This window comes from Equus quagga, chromosome 15, assembly GCF_021613505.1.
Source record: "Equus quagga isolate Etosha38 chromosome 15, UCLA_HA_Equagga_1.0, whole genome shotgun sequence".
In the NCBI taxonomy this organism is placed as follows: Eukaryota; Metazoa; Chordata; class Mammalia; order Perissodactyla; family Equidae; genus Equus; species Equus quagga.
The window spans coordinates 88,584,547-88,602,032 of NC_060281.1; the positions used below are offsets into that span (position 1 = coordinate 88,584,547).

Here is a 17,486-nt window from a genome sequence, read left to right on the forward strand (position 1 = left end):
GTGAAGAAATGGGGCTCTTGTCTCACTTATGGCCTGACTGGGAGCCTGTGGTGGCCATCCTTGTCACATGTCAGAGATGTTCTCACTATAGTGCAGGCTGGACTTCAGGCACAAGGTATGGGTCATGTAGGGGACAGTCAGGGGTCTTCCTGGGCCATCCTTTCATGCCCCCTGAATCCCTGAGTACTTAGTGGTGCATCTACAACCTGCAGAATTGTGCACCTACGAGCTTCCTCCCCAAGGGAAGGAAGGGTCCAACCATGGTAGAACCACTGTTATGAATTGAATTCTGTCCCCTCTCAAATCCATATATTGAAGTCCTAAACCCTAGTACCTCTGAATAGGACCTTATTGGATAGAGGATGATTGCAGATGTAATTAGTTAATCTAAGATGAGATCATACTAGAGTAGGGTGGACCCTTAATCCAATTTGACAGGTGTCCTTACAAAAGCCAAAATTTGGAGACAATGACAAGGGAGAACGCCATGTGAATATGTAGGCAGAATCTTCAAGTGAGGAACACCAATGACTGCCAGCCAACCTCCAGAAGCTAGAAGAGAGGAATGGAGCATATTCTCCTTCACACCCCACAAGAAAACCAACCCTGCTGACACCTTGATCTCAGACTTTTAACTTCAGATCAGTAACACAGCAAATCTCTATTGTCAGCCCCCAGTGTGTGGTGCTCTGTGACAGCCGCCCTCGCTAACTAACTCAGTCCCCCTAGAACTCTGCTCTCAGGGCCTCTGCAGCAGGGCTGGGCTCCTTCCAGCTGCTTTGTCTTTATGATCCCAACCCCTTGGGAGGGGCCTCCTGTAACATGCTTCCCTCCCCTATAGTGTCCATTCTCCTCCCAGGAGCCTGTCTCATCCCCAGGCAGCACAGTCTCTCCTGTGACCTAGACCCCTCTGTCTCCAGGCCTCCTGCTTCTGGGATCATGATGGGGAGTGATGCACATGGTTCCATAGCCTTGTCCTGTCCCATAAGGACATTCTGTAGTTTTCCATGCGAGTTATAACCATCACTGTAAATACTCAGATTCACTAGCTTGTAGAGCCCTGTGCACAATCCCGCCCTCCCAGAACTGAGTCTAACTGTGGCAAAGGTATAAATGAGATGTGACAGATGCTATGAGCTACAAAAGGGGAAATACAGAGAGCCGTGAGAACATTCAGGAAAAGCATCTCACTTAGTCTTTACATCATGGATGGCCTCCCTGAGGATGGGACTGTAAACAGACCTTGAAGGATAATTTGTGTTAATCTGGTAAAGTTTAGTACCTCTGTGAGTGCCAATGAGGGTCAGGGAGACAAAAAAGGCCATGAGGTGGAGAAAGGGATTTACGAGGAGGAGTGAGGCATCTTTGATGGTAGGACCCATGGCTCTATCAGGGCTCCAAGGCTGCTGATTACAGACAAAGCCTGACCCCCATGGGGTGAAAGGGTCCCCCAGGATCTGCTTCCTCAAGTCATGGGCAAGTCAAGCCAGGGTCACCTGTTGTCAAACTTCTCTCTCTGGTACCGGGAAGAGAGGACAGATATGAAAAGTGGACAAGGAGGCCCCTGTCCCAGGATGGGGTGGACAATAGTAGCTAAAGACAGGATCTCAATGTGACCCCCTTGCACTGTCCCAAACTGGACTCTGAGCCATCTGGACGTCATCCATGATGCGGGGTCAGTGAGCCGAAGAGTCGAAAGAAAGATTTCTTGGACTCTCAAGATCTGGCAGTAGTGCTCTTTTATTTAGAGAATAGTGTGGAATAGCATGGGGACAGGGCCCATGGGCAGGCAGAGCAGCTACTGCTGCCCCCGCTGGCATGGGGACAGGACCCATGGGCAGGCAGAGCTGGTGCGTGGGGACAGGACCCACGGGCAGTCAGAGCTTCTGCTGCTGCCCCGAGTTGAGGGTTAGGGCTAAATTTAAGGCATAGGTATGTGAGTCATCTCTTTACGAAGACAAAGGAAAGAACATGAAAATAAGTTAAAATGGTATCAGTGCAGGTGGGGTCTGGTCATTGGGTGATCCCATGACTTTTAGACAAGAATCAAACTGGATTAAGTAAAGCTTAGAAAGGTTAGACGCCACCAGCCTAAACCAGTTAGATGAGATTGCCAGACAGCAACCAACTTAAGTTCTTGCCTTCCCCATTAAGAGTTTCTAGGGACAAGGTCATCTCTCCTCTTCTTCCTGGTACACAGAAGGAGGCACCTTTTACAGATAGAGATTTACCTTACAAATGTAAATGTGTCCCAAGAAGGGCAAGTTCCATTCCCCAGAGCCTCCTTCCCTGTCCCACTTTATCGAAAGCAATCAGCCCAAAACAATCCCGATGCCAAAGAGTCATATCTTGGGGTGGCCAATTTCAGGTCCCTACAAGCTCATCCCCCCCTTCCTTCACAAATGCAAATGTCTCTCAAAAGGGCAAGCAAAATTCCAGTCCTCGGAGCCTGCTTCTCATCTGTAGTTTTAAAAGTAACCAGCCTAAAAATCCTCATCATAAACCGTTTTAAAATTAAGCAGCCTAAAAATCCTCATCAATCCATACCTGCCTCTCCTGAGCAGATCAAGTGGTGTCTGAGCACACAGACCACAGTCAGGGACAGAGCCTTTGCTCCCAAGGGGCCTCAATGAGCTGATGCTTCCCAGGACCTCCTTTGCCGTGTAGTTGGAGAGAGGAGTGGACCTCACTTCTTCAGCCATAAAAGAAAAGTACATAGAAAGTGATGTACTTGTAGGGGAGGAAGACAAATCCTCTACCCTGTGGGTCCCTCTGGCTGGGCTACCAATTAAAAGGCATGAGATGGAATAACAGGAGAAAATCAAACAAAGCTTTATAACACGTATGCATGGAAGAAACTCAGGAAAACTGAGCAACTCACCAAAATGGCCTAGCTGCCAGCTTAAAGACCATTTTCAGCTAAAGAAAGAGCAGAATGTTGTGGGTAGGGGTTTGGGAGGGACTTCAAGGGGGAGGAGGGCAATTTACATGGATATGGAAATGCAAATGGGCCAACTACACACAGTGTGACCTGAGAAACATATTTTACATTACATTATAGTTATCTTCTCATGTTAGCCCCTTCCTGGAACAGGTCTTCTATTTTAAATTCTTTAGGCAGTTGAGGGGGTGGTGAAAGTTTCTTGTAGAGTCTCTTGTTCTTAAAAATAATCAAGCAAAAGAGACACATTTAGGGTGGCTAATTCTGATTCCCACACACTACAGGTAAAACGACAACACAACAGGGGGCAGGAGAGGAGAGGGGCAGCTCAGGATGGTTTTGGTCTCACTTCTTCCTCACTAAGACACAGTGGAAATGAGTCCCCCTCCCCCACCCTGTGTAGGAACAGCAATAGTAATCAGCCTCATGGCTGGGCTAGAGCCAAGACATGCTCAGAAAGGCCATGTTGCCAGACTTGGCGTCTAGGGTGTGTGAGATATGATTCTTGACCCCACCCTCAGTCATGTGGGGCTGTGTCAGGAGTTGTTGGTACCAGCAGACACAATCATAACGCTCAATGTCACCACTACTTCAGCAAAGGAAATGAAGACCATCTGTCCAGGAGCCCCAGATACCTATGGAGGCTGAGTCAGGACACATTAGGCCCCTAAATCTGATGAAAGGGAGAAATGTGGACAGAGGTGAGTATAGAGCCAAGATCCCATGGACACGGGGTGGGAGGGAGAGCAAGTCCCCTGTGCTTCACAGACTGTGCCTTCCTGTGGTGACTCTCAGCTGAGTTGTGAGTAGCAGGTGAGCAGGAGTGAAGCCACTCAAAGTGTGGTCCTTGGAGGACCAGCAGCACAGGCTCCCTTGGGAGCTGTTAGACATGCAGATTCCTGGGCCCCACCCTGACCTGCAGCAGCTGCATCTGCATCTTGTGGAGACCCCCAGGGGACTGTGTGTTCACTGAAGTCTCAGAAGCTCAGGTCTAGGTCACATGGAAACTCACTTCCTCATGCTTATCTCCCCAAGTCCTTCCAGGGCCACCTGGGTCTTGGGGCTTAATTGCCCTGCCCTGAATCACCTGAGCTTGATTCAGATTTATACCCTGCAACGATGTGGATAAATGTTTAAGAATAGACTTTTCACAAGCCACGTGGGTGTTGAGTTGGGGGGTAATGTCACAATGGGATGTCCAGACACAAATAGGTGGTTCCTGCTCTTTTCTTGATCTCAGTCAGCTGCCATTGATCTGGACTGTCCTACTTTGTCACACATCATGCTTTCTTCTGTCTTCTAGTTTCTGTGTGTTTTTCTCTGTGACAGAAACTCTCCCTAGGACACTTCTCTTCACCAATGCCTGAATCCCAGTCATCCTTTCATTCAGTGTCCATACTATATGTCTAGGAAGTGACTTCTCAACACCAGAACATTCAGAAACACAGAAATAGGCTCCTTTATCATCATCAATTTTCTCACAGTTTAGGAAGAAAGACATGACTGCTATAGGGGAGAAAGACATTTCCTCTACCCACTCTGGGTCCTTCAGGCTGGACAATGAACTAAATTCACATGAGACAGAATAACAAGAGAAAATTCAACAAAGATTTATAACATGTGTACATGGGAGAGGATCAGGCAAACTGAGCAATTTGCCAAAATGACGGAAGCTTTCGCCTTAAATACCACCCTAAGCTAATGGCAAAGGAGGATGTTGGGGGTGGGGGGAGCCAGTTATGGGAGATTACCAGAAATGCACAGTAAACAAGGGTAAGGTTATCATGCAGATTTAAGTCCTTGCCTTCTACATTGATAAGTTTCTAGAGATAAGGTCATCCCCCTTCTTCCTGGTACAGAGAGGGAGACAGCTTTACAGATGGAGATTTCCTTTACAAATGTAAATGTCTCTTAACAACGGGTAAGTAAATTCTACTTTTCAGAGTTTCTCTCATGTCTGTGGTTTTTAAAAGTAACCAGCCCAAAATAATCCTCATGCCACAGAGACATATCTTGGGGTGGCCAATTCCAGTGCCCCACGCTGCCCATTTCCAAAAATACTGACCATGAAAACCCTATGAATAACAGTGGAGAATTGTCCAATATAGTGCCCAAATGTGGTAGGATGTTGCAGAAATACAGGGCAGGGATCCACTCTGCCTTCTACAGGGCAGCTAGGAGTTGGAATAGACTTGATGGCACTAACAACAACAATCCTCAGAGTTGGGTGTGGGACATCCAGAATCCTTGCATGAAATCACGCCCCCATCCCATCTCTGCACCTCCAATCTCACCTGTTCTTTTCTCAAAGGTATGCTTTTTTGTTTGTTTGGTGAGGAAGATTGGCCCTGAGGTAACATCCGTTGCAAATCTTCTTCTTTTTATTTTTCTCCCCAAAGCCCCAGTACACAGTTCTATCCTAACTATAGGTCCCTCTGGTTCTATGTGAGATGACACCCCAGCTCAGGGGCTGCTGCTTGAGGAGCTCTGTGGTTTCAGAGAAGAGCTCACCCTCAAGGGACACAGAGAAGGGAGGGGCAGCCCCTGAAGACCCCCACCCTCAGTCCAGGGGATACTATTCCTCCAGCTGGTCCCATATCTGGGGCTGACACCTTTATCCCAGACTTTGTCTTGACCTCATTCCTGGGCTCGGCTGGCCACAGCTGAGCTCAGATGTGAAGTCTGTCTGCTTTTTCTGAAGCCATATTACAGGTGACACTACAAGACTTAGACAGGTGCAGGGTCCTAAGCCAATCATAGCTCCTGAACACAGATCCTGAAGGAAATGCATCACTTGCCAAACACACAAAGAATAATCTAAGTGCTATAAGTTTCTGCTCTGGGTGTGAGCTCCTGGGCTAGGTCATAGTCACTGTGCCTCAGTATCACCAGTGTTACTCAGGGCCAAGGACAGATCACACTGGAAAGAACTGCTGTATAAGATGAGAGTTGGCTCAAACTCTAAGAGCATCTGGAGTGAATGGTTATTATAATTAAATGCCTTCAGTTGTTTGGGAAACTGTATCAAGTAATAAAACATCTTAATTTAATTAATTCAGAATACAAACTTTAGCCAGCAACTGCTGTGTGCCAGGCACTCATCCCGGGAGTGAGGAGCGGCACCGTCTGCAGGACAGGAGCCTCTCAGAGAGGGGGGAGTGAGGAGGGTATCCTGTGGTCACAGGGTGGAGGATCATGTGTGGACAGTGATGGTATTAAACCAGGACTGGCGCGTATGGGGGAACTGAAGTGCCTGAACCTGGGTCAGAGAAATAGATAATTTCTACTAGATTGAGATCAAAGACCACAGGGTCAGAAATGTGTACGTCGTTGTCTAGGATGATAGTATAAATATAGCTGCCGCCTTTTCCTTCAGGTGTTGGGTCACGGTTACTAACCCTCCCTGCATGTGACAGTCTCCTTTGCTGCTTTTAAAACCCTCATTCCCAGGCCCTTGACGGGCGACCCTCTGCTGTGCCCTGGTGCCCTGTTCCACACTAGTGGCTGGAGGCGCAGGGACAACCTCTGTCCAGGTGCGCATTCTGAACTTACTTCTCAGGTCGTGATTCCCTGATGCAGGCACTCTTGCCCCAGGGGAAGAATTGCTGCCAACAGCAGAACACAGTACTTAGTTCCCAAAGATGATGACATTTCTAGAAGACATCAGTCAGTTACCTGATGACTGAATACATCAGACTGGTTCCATCATGGAAGGGACTGCTCTTTTTTCTTAGTGAAAAGGACATTTGCTCTAGATAGGGATTTTCTTTCTTTGCCTGACATGCTTCTGCCGAAAATATTGTCCATAGACTAACAGAATTCCTTACCCTTGATATGGAATTCCACATGGGGTCTTCTAACCAAAGAACTCATTTCATTGCAAATGGAAAGCAGCAATGGGCCCAGGCTCATGGGCTCATTGGTCTTACAATCTTCCTCTTCATTCTGAAGCAACTGCCTTGATCGAATGATGGAAGGGCTTTTGAGGACTCAGTGACAATGCCAGGTAGGTGATAACGCCTTACAGGGCTGAGGTAATGCCTTCCAGGATGCTGTATGTACTCTAAGTCAGTCTATAATGCACAATGTTGCCTCTCTCATAGTCAGGATTCTTGGGTCTAGGAATTGTGAGGTGGAAAGTGGGAGGTGCAGCACTCACTGTTATTCCTACTGATCCATGAGCACAGTTTGTCCTTCTCATCCCTGAGACTTTACACTCTGCTGCATTGCATTGAACTGCACATTGAGACTGCTCTATGATCCCTTTTTTCTCCTCCTGACAGTGAATCATGAGGCAGAGTAGGAGAGTCTTGACTGGGGTGGTTGGTGTTAACTGTCAAGGGGGAATTGTTTTGCTCTACACAATTGTAAGGAGGAGTATGTCTGAAGTGCAAGAGATCCTCTAGTGCTCCCTGGGCCTGTGGTTACAGTCATAAAATCACCATTGTCCAATTTAGCAGGAGTGATAACGGGCCAAAACCTTCCAGAATGAATGTTCTGGTCATCCCACCAAGCAAGGATCAAGAATGAGTGAGCTGTTTGCTGAGGGCAATGGAAATAAGGAATGGATAGTGAAGAAGGTAATTATAGGTACCAGGTCTGATTGACTACATGGCCAGTTGCAAAAACGTGCACTACAGAAGCAACAAGTATTTCTTCCTTATTTTGATATGTTTGTGTTTGGAAAAATATGAACCATATATTTTTGTTTTCTTCCCCTGTCTCATCCTATTACCATTTTACACAGGAAATGTCAACAGCAGTTAACACTATGTCTCTCTGTTTAAGGTAGAGGAAATCAAAGGGGAAATATGAATGAGCTGGGAGAAAAATACCCCTAGAACACAAAATATTATTTTGCATCCTCTTCTGGGGAAAAGATTAGCATGTTCTTAATTGTTGGCAAGACAGTGTTTTCAGGTGGTGGTATGGCTACCATTACATTTATTTGGCGTTTGTGTGGAGTGTGGAGATACGAGTAGGTCTTATGTGGACAAGGGGTGCACTGCTATTAAGTGTCCACTTTGATAGGGTGAACTGTATTTCACAGAATTATTTCTGTCTATATTTCTGCTTAGGTTGGATTTAGAGAGAGATTCTCGTGCAGGATTTGGAGAGTAGTAGTGAAGCAACATCCACTTTGTAGCTCACATGCAAAATTGTGTACCAACTGGCTTGCTTTGTAGAACAAGGCAATCGCCCCACCTGTGCCTGGTTTCAACTCCCCACCCCACTTTTTCTTTTTGAGGGACTCCAATTCCATCCCTTTATATTGCCCAAAGTTGTCCTATAGCTCAGCGATTCTCTGGTGATTTTTAATGCCTTTGTTCTAACTTTTCTTTTGCAGTTTCTATAGCTGTGTCTTCAAGTTCACTCATCTCTTCTTCTGCAGTATTTTCTCTGCTGTTAATCTCACTCCTTGTATTTTCAATCTGACACATTGTAGTTTTCATCTCTAGAAGTTTGATTTTGATCTTTTTATTTTCTTCTCTATTTCCTCTTAAAATGTTCAATCATTCAGATTAAATTTTGACTAAAGATGAAACATGAACTCTTACTAGGATATCTCTAGCCTTCTGGTCTGCCTACAGACTTCAGACTTGCCAGCCCCACAATTGGAAGAAGCGCTACTTAAAATCTTTCTCTCTCTCTATAAATGTATTTATATATATTTAGAAAGAGCTAGAGATATAATGGTTATATATAATTATAAATATATATAACAAGTTATATATAACATTATAGAATATACTATTAACATATAATTAAAGTATATAAAATGCTTATCTCTCAAATACATGCATATGTACATGTGTGTATACACATTTCTACATTTTATATACATATGAGATATACGTACTATTGGTTCTATATTTTCTGGAGAAGCATAGCTAATACATCTTATTAGGTATAACTCTTTGTTGCTAAGTGTTTTCTTTAACATTTTTAAAATTAAATGATTCACTTATCAGTCTACCTCCCAGTGATATGCTATAATTCTGCAGGGAGTTAAAGAAGAGCATAACATGTTCTTCCTCCCCCCAGCATTTGTGGTAGCATTGTCGTATATTTTATTTTTACACTCACTATAAATCACAACATAGCATTGTTATTTTTTGCTTGAACATGTGACTATCTTTCATAGACATTAACAAATAAAAACATTTGTATGTTTATCGTATCTGATGCTTCTTATTTCTTTGTGTAGACTAGATTCATGTTTCTATCTATCATCTTTTCGTTCTATCTGATGGCCCTCCTAGACCACATCTTGTAGTGAGGATCTTCTGGTGATCAATTCTGCAACGTTTTGAACTCTGAAAATGTTTTATTTTGCCTACCCCTATGAACGACATTTTCATTAGGGAAAGAATTCAAGGTTGACAGGTTTTTTCTTTTAGTATTTCAAAGATATTGCTCCAATGTCTTCTTGCTCACACAGCTTCTAATTAAGACTTGCCCTCACCATGATACTTGCTCCTCTGTGTACATCATGTCTTTTCTATCTGGTGGCTTTTTTTTTTTTGGTGAAGAATATTGTCTCTGAGCTAACATCTGTACCATTCTTCTTCTGTTTTGTATGTGGGGTGCCATCACAGCATGGCTTGATGAGTGGTGTGTGGGTCTGCACCCAAGATCCGAACTTGCGAGCCCCAGGCCGCCAAAGCAGAGCATGTGAAGCTAACCACTACGCCACCAGGCTGGTCCCTCTGCCTGTTTGTAAGAGTGTGTCTTCATCATGGGTTTGTACCAATTCCAATATGATGTGTGTCAGTGCTGTTTCTCATGTTTCCTGTGCCCGAGCTTTGTTGAGCTTCTTGGAGATATTGATATATGAATTTCATCAAATTTGGAACATTTTTGTTACTATTTTTTCAAATACTTCTTCTGTCCATCAGCCGCTTCCCTTCCTCTCTCCCTCAGTTCCTCCAAGTACACACTACTTAGGCTGCTGAAGTTTTCCTACAACTCACTGAGGCTTTATTCATTTTTTCAACCTTTTTCTTTTGGTTTTATTTTGAATGGTTTCTATTACCATGATATCAAGTTAAAAAAATCTCTTATTTGCAGGATCTAATCTGATATCAGTCTCACCCAGTGTATTTTTAAATCACACACCATGTCATTTTCATCTCCAAGAAATTTAATTGGTGATTTTAGAATGTCTTCCATATCTGCTCCTAACACGTTCAATCTTTTGTCTGCCCTCTCTAACAAATGAGCTGTTGTCATAACAGCTGTTTTTGTGTCCTGTGCTGACCCACCCTCTGCAGAGCCTGCCTGGAGGGTTGAGAGGAGACGGAGCCTGGGGATCTCAGATCTGAGGACCTGGAACAGACCTGCTCATGGCTTTGTCTACAGTCTTCTTGGGGCTGGTGGAGAGTCTGAGACAGATGGGAAAGGGGTTTGTGTCTCACTTCCCCATCAGCCTGTGTCACTGTGGGCTGGTTACCACTGCTGTCCCACACCTGACAGTAATAGTCAGCCTCATCCTCGGCCCAGGCCCCACTGAGGGTCAGGGTGGCCATCTTGCTTGAGTAGGAGCCAGAGAATCGGGTAGAAATCCCCGAAGGACGTTTGCTTCCATAATATATGACCAGCACGGGAGCCTGGTCTGGCTTCTGCTGGTACCACTCAGCATAATAACTGTCTAGGAGCTCTCCCTGGCATGTGATAGTGACTGTGCTTCCAAAGGCCACGGACAAGGTAAGTGGCTGAGTCAGCATAGAAGAAGCCACAGAGCCTGCAAGAGAGGAGAGGTGAGTGTGAGGACGAGGGACTCATTCCCAGAGGACAGACACCCTGCAGCATCCTCTCTGCAAAGAGGAAAGTCAGGGTCAGGTGGCTCCCTGGTGCCCTTTGGGGCTGAGCCCTGAGGGGCAGCACCTGTGCAGAGAGTGAGGAGGAGGAGCAGGAGAGGGGTCCAGGCCATGGTGGAGATGCCCCAGAGCTCTGCCTCTGAGACCACAGCTGGGGACGTGCCTCAGAGCCTCTCTTATTCTCTGAAGAAATGCAAATCTACTTCCTTCCTTTTTGTGGCCTTGTTGGGTGTCTTCCTGCTGAGGAGAAAATGGCTGAGCTTAAAGCAGGCTGTGAAAATGGGTCCTGTTCCCAAGGCCTGTCTCTGAGCACTCAGAGCTCCCTCTGGTGTTGAGTGAGAAAGTGCTGACCCCTGCCCCCAGCACATGCACACCTCAGTCTGTGCCCTGGGCTTCCTCTCTGTTCTTGGGGAGAAGCCCTCATTCCTGCTCTAGTGATGGGTCACCCATGCAGTTGGGCTGGGCCGTGCTTGAACCAGGAGCTTGTAGGGACTGTGGTTATGCTGTTGTATGAGAGGCCAGAATTCATGATCAGATACAGAGAAATTGCTCATCTACCTCTCAGGAAATCCCCCCCCTTTTTTTTTTTGTTTTAGAAAAACATGTAGGAGAAATCCTTGGGATCTAGGGTTAGGCAAGAATTCTTTGATGACTCCAGCAGCATGATTCGTAAAAGGAAAATAATACACTGAACCTTGTCAAAATTATCTTTTGCTTTGTAAAACTTTCTAAAGAAGATTGAAAAAACCCAAGTAACAGAGAGAAAATATTTGCAAACCACATATCCAGCGAACAACTAGCGTATAGATTATACAAAAACTCTCAAATCTAAACAGTAAAGATAACATCCACTCAGAAAATGAGCAATAAACAAAAACAAATAGTTCATGGAAGAAGATATAGAGATGGCGCAGAGCACATAAAAAGATGTTCCTTATAAGCCCAGAGAGAAATGCACATAAAAACCACATGGAGACATCCCTACCATCCTATCAGAATCTGTGGTATGAAAGATAGTGACAACACTAAATGCTGCAAGGATGTGGAGAAACTGGATCACTGCTGCTTGGCTGATGAAATGTGAAATGGTGCAGCAACTCTGGTAAAGAGTATGGCAGCTTCTTAAATAAGTAAACTTGTGGTTCCCATACAACCAGGAATTATACCCTAGGGCATCTATTTCAAAAAAGTGAAAACTTATGTTCACAGAGGAACTATGCATAGATGTTACAGTCTTATGCATAATAGCCTTAAAGACAGAACAATTCTGATGTCCTTCACTGGGTGGATGAAAAAGCAGACTTTGGTACACCATGACCATGGAATACTACTCAGCAATGAAAGGACTGTACTCTTAATGCACACAATGATATTGATGAACATACAAGAGATTATGCAGAGTGAAAAATGTCAATTCCAAAAGGCTACATACTGTAGGACTCTACTGTTTATTTATGTATATCATTTCTGAAAAGACAAAACTTTACAAATGGAGAATCAATTAGTGGGTGCCAGGTGTTAGGTGCAGCAAATGGCACCTCAGAGGGAGGAGGTGGATGTTGTCATAATGGACAACCGGAGGGATCCTTATGGACCTGGAACTGTTTTTTATCTTGACTGTGCTGGTGGCTATATGAACCTACTCACAGAATAAAATCACATCAATCTAAATGCACACACACAAATGAGTAAAACTCAGCTGGGGAGCCTGAATTTGAAAATAAGCAAAGATTTGATCAAATGTTTCACCAACAGAAAAAGAGACAGACTACAAATACCACCTGAAAAGCTGCTCAACATCACAAGTCACTAAGGAAATGAAAATTAACAACAAAATGTAGATACCACTACAGATATATTAAAATGGCTTAAAAAATGACAATCTATGTGACTTCTTATTCTGAGAGGGGTCACCTAGTTCTGCAGAAACCGCAAACCTGAACTGCACAACATTGGCAGTTAGCGTGTGTCCTCTGACCTGTCCACAGGACAGCAGGCAGGCGAGGAATGACAGGCCTCAGGGCTGTGGCTCGTGTGACTGAGGGGAAGGGACACTGGGCAGTGAGAGCAGGGGCACTTCACACTGAGGTCTCCTCACACTGATTCCTCCGAGATAGTTGAGAAATCCCAGGGGAAGTCTAACAGGTCTTAGGGATGCCCTGTCCACAGCAGAGCTGAGCTGGCTCAGGAGGACCTGGACCTGTGCTTAGAGGAGGAGTAGAACAGCTTGGTGTCCCAGGGACTCTGTCAGGAAGGCAGCTGTCACTGAGCACCCAACCCCACAGAAGGAAAGGGGTTTTTATCTCACTTATGACTTGATGGGAGGCTGTTCAGGTCACCCTTCTTTGTGTCAGAGATGTGCTCACTATGGATGAAGCCTGGACATCAGGAACAGGGATGGGTCAGTTAGGGGACAGTCAAGGGTCTTTCTGGGCTGTCACTTCATGCCCCACCTGAATCCCTGAGAGCTTGGTGGTGCACCTACAACCTGCAGAGTTTTGCATCTCCAAGCTTCCTCCCCATGGGAAGGGATGGCCTAACCGTGGCAGAAACACTGTTATGAGTTGAGTTGGGTCCCCTCTCAAATCCGTATATTGAGGTCCTAACCCCAGTACCTCTGAATGGGACCTTATTGCATAGAGGATGATTGCAGACAGATTAGTTAATTTAAGATGCGATCATACTGGAGGAGTGTGACCCCTAATCCAATTTGACTGGTATCCTTACAAAGGTACAAATTTGGAGACACATGCAAGGGAGAATACCAGATGAGGATGGAGGCAGAATCTACAAGCATGGAACACCAATGATTGCCAGCAAACCACCAGAAGCTAGAAGAGAGTCCTGGAGCAGATTCTCCTTCACAGCTCACAAGAAAACCAACCCTGCGACACCGTGATCTCAGACATTTAACCCCTGAACTGTGAGACAGTAAACCTCTATTGCCAGCCCCCAGTATGTGGTGCTCTGTGACAGCCATCCTAGCAAACTAGCTCAGTCCCCAGAACTCTGCTCTCAGGGTTCTAGGTCTCTTCTGTAACCCAAGACTCCTCCATCCGCTTGCCTGCTCCCTCTGGGTTCATGGTGGAGAGTGATGCACACAGCCTCTAGATCCTTGTTCTTTCTCACAAGAACATTCTGTAGTTTCCCATGTGAATTACAACAATGACTGCAAATATTCAGAATCACTACCTTGTGGGAACTTGTGCGCAGTCTCTCCTTCCCAGAACTGAGTCTAATCATGACAAAGGTATACATGAGATATGACATGTGCCAAGAGCTGCAAAACGGGAAATACAGGGTCCTCTGAGAACATTCAGGAAAAACATCTCACTTAGTCTTTATGTCATGAATGACCTTCCCCATGATTGGACTTTTAAACAGAACGGTGAAGGATAATTTGGTGTTAACCTGGGAAGGATCAGTAATCCAGGGAAGGATGAGGGGCAGGGAGCTGGGATAAACCACGGGGTGGTTAAAGGGATTTATCAGGAAGTTTGGAGCAACTTTGGTGGTAGGACTCATGGCTCCTTCAGGGCTCCATGGCTGCTGATTACTGAGTAAGCCCCACACAGCTCAGGCTGGAGGACACCTCCTGGATCTACTTCCTCAGGTACTAGTCAAGTCAGACCAGGTTCACGTGTCCCAGTACTCCTCTCCTTGGTAATAGGAAGGGAGGACAGATCTGAAAAGCTGGACAGAGAAGCCCCCATCCCAGGATGGGGTGGACAACAGTAGCTAAAGGCAGAGTCTCAAGGTTACCCCCTTACACTGTTCCAACCTGGACTCTGAGTCATCTGGACATCGTCTGTACTTGCCTCTCCTGAGCAGATCAAGTGGTGTCTGAGCACACAGAGCACAGGCGGGGACAGAACCTTTGCTCCCGAGTAGCTTCAATGAGCCAATGCACCTAAGGACGCACTTTGTCAAGTGGTGGGAGAGAGGATGGACCTCACTTTTTCACCCTTGAACCTAGAAAGTGACCCACTCCCGTGGAGCTGACAACAGAACTGGGAGCAGGAGGGGAGTTGGGCAGCCCAGGGTACTTTTGTTCTCACCTTCTCATCACTAAGGAACAGTTTGAATAAGTCCCCCTCCCCAACTTTGCATGAGAACAGGAACAATAATCAGCATTATGGCTGGACTGGAGCTGAGAGATGCTCAGAGAGGCTGTGTTGCCAGAGTTGGAGTCTGGAGTCACTGAGGTTTGATTCTTGACTCCACCCTCAGTTGTTTGGGCTGCACCAGAAGATATTGATACCTAGAGACCCAATAATAACCCCCAATGTCACTGCTGCTTCAGCACAGGAGTTGGTGACCGTTGTCCAGGAGGGCACAGATGCCTAGGGAGGTTGAGTCAGGACAGACTGGGCCCCCAACACTGACAGGAGGGAGAAATGCAGACAAAAGTGAATGCATGGCCAAGACCCAATGGACCTTGGGTGGGAAGGAGAGCAAGACCCTGTCCTTCACAGACTGTGCCTTCCTGTGATGACTGTCACTTGAGCTGTGAGTGACGGAGGATCTCCCGGAGTGAAGCCATTCAAAATGTGGTCCTTGGAGGCCCAGCAGCATGGGCTCCCCTGGGATCTGTTAGACATGCAGATTCCTGGGCACCACCCTGACCTGCTGAAGCTACATCTGCATCTTCTGGACCCCCAGGGGACTGTGTGCTCGCTGAAGTCTCAGAAGCTCTGGTCTACGTCACTGTGAAGACTCTCCCTTCCTGTGCTTTTGAGTACTGAGCCCTTGTTTCTCCCACATCCTTCTTAGTCCACCTGTGTATTGGCACCTAACTGTCCTGTCATCAAACTGAGCTTGATTCACATGCTGGGTCCTGTAATTGTATGGAAAAATATTTCTAGAACAGAAATTTTCACAATCCACATGGATCATGTTTGAGGGATATCCCAGTGGGATGTCCAAGTGGAAATAGATGGTTCACATCACTTCTTTATTTCTTGCTCAGCTCCAGATGATCTGGACTTTCCTCATGACCTCACCCCTTATGGTCTCTGTATTAGAGCCTCCACATGTTTTTCTCTCTGATTGAAATGCTTCTCCTGAGTCTCCTCCTTGCCAATGCCTGCTGTCTTCTTCCATCTTAGCTGCTATAACAAAATGCCATGGGGTGTTTAGCTTAAAAACAACACAGATTTATTGTTACAGTTCTGGAGGCTGGAAGTCCAAGATCAAGGCGCCAGCATGGTCACCTTCTCATGAGGGCCTTCTTCCTGGTTGCAGCTGGTGCCTTCTCTATGTGTCTTCCTGCACACAGTGGAAGAGGCGGGGATGTGGCATCTGTTATAAGATCACTAATCCCATTTATGAGACTCCACCCTCTTGACTTAATCAGCACACAAAGGCCTATCTACTACTAATTCTTTCACTTTGGGGTAAGATTTCAACATATGAATTTTGAGGGACCCAAACAGTCAAACCATAGCACCTGCTTAAATCATAATCACCCTTTCAGCTCTGTGTACGTATCACATGCTTAGGGGGCAGCCTCTGACCCCTAGAACATTTGGCAACACAGAATTACATTTTTCTTTTGATGAAGCTCAGCCATCTTCCTCCATTTTATATGTGGGATGTCTGCTACACCATGGCTTGATGAATGGTGCGTAGGTCCACATCTGGGATCCGAATCGGTGAACACCCCTGCTGAATTGGAGTGTGTGAGTTTAACCACTATGCCACAGGGCTGGTCCCAAGAATCACATTTTTTGGGTATTTGAAAGAAGATATCCTCACAGCTGGGTATGGGATATCCAGATTCTTTGCATGGAGCACACCTCTCCCTCCTGTCTCTACACCTCCTGTCTTACCTTTATGATACCCTAACAGGACTAGAAACGCAATGGGAAGCAATGTCTGTTTGCATGAAAACCTTTTAAGTGACTACAGAGATGGTCATGTGTTTTTGTCTTTTATTCTATTAATATAGTACAGTGGATTGATTGATTTCAGGATGCTAAAACAAACCTTCCAATTCTGGGATAAATGCCACTTGTTCGTGAGGTAGAATCATTTTTTACGTTTTGTGGATGCAACTGGTACCCCTCTCCCTGGTCTAACAGGCAAAGCCAGCAGCAAGCTGCAAAGGCTTAGAGTCAATACAAAAGTCCATGCTGTGCTGTGAAGCAGCCATGCAGGCCCCATAAGCCTGTGTCTAAATGACCTTGTAGCCCTCGTCTCATGACTGAAGATGCCAGCAACAGGAAGAGATGGTGAGTACCTCACTCTCACACATCCCACCTGCGTCTCCTAGAGATTGAAGGAGAAAGTGACTACCCTGGTCCTTGCGTCCCTCTAAACAGGGATAGCACCAGCATTACAGGCCTCGTTTGATGTATAACCAAAAACCTCCTGTTATCCTTGAATCTAGGTGACTAGTAGATGTGTAAGCCCTTTGCTGCATGAACACTGCTTGGTTAAAAGGTGTAAATAACACTCAGAACTGTAGACCTTGAAGCAGTTTCTAGCATATTCTGTTTGACTGTTTCTGGGCTTCAAATTCCTCGCCTTGACTCCTCCAATTAACTTTTGCCTAGACTCTATTTCAGTCGACACGTTCTAGATTTAGTTTTTAGTATTTTGTTGAGGTGTTTTACATCTATATTCATAAGGATTATTGGTCTGTAGTTTTCTTTCTTGTGATGTGTTTGTCTGGTTTTGGTACCAGGGTAACACTGGCCTCATAGAATGAGTTGATAGGTGTT

General features: G+C 45.6%; 1 gene segment (V, D, J or C); it reads right to left on the reverse strand.

Annotated features, from left to right (window-relative positions):
* Positions 1-63: 63 nt before the first annotated feature.
* Positions 64-10,874, reverse strand: LOC124227161 (immunoglobulin lambda variable 3-19-like). The segment is given in 3 exon segments: positions 64-102; positions 10,360-10,685; positions 10,829-10,874. Coding segments are annotated over 3 exon segments (411 nt in total).
* Between the last annotated feature and the right edge of the window lie 6,612 nt (positions 10,875-17,486).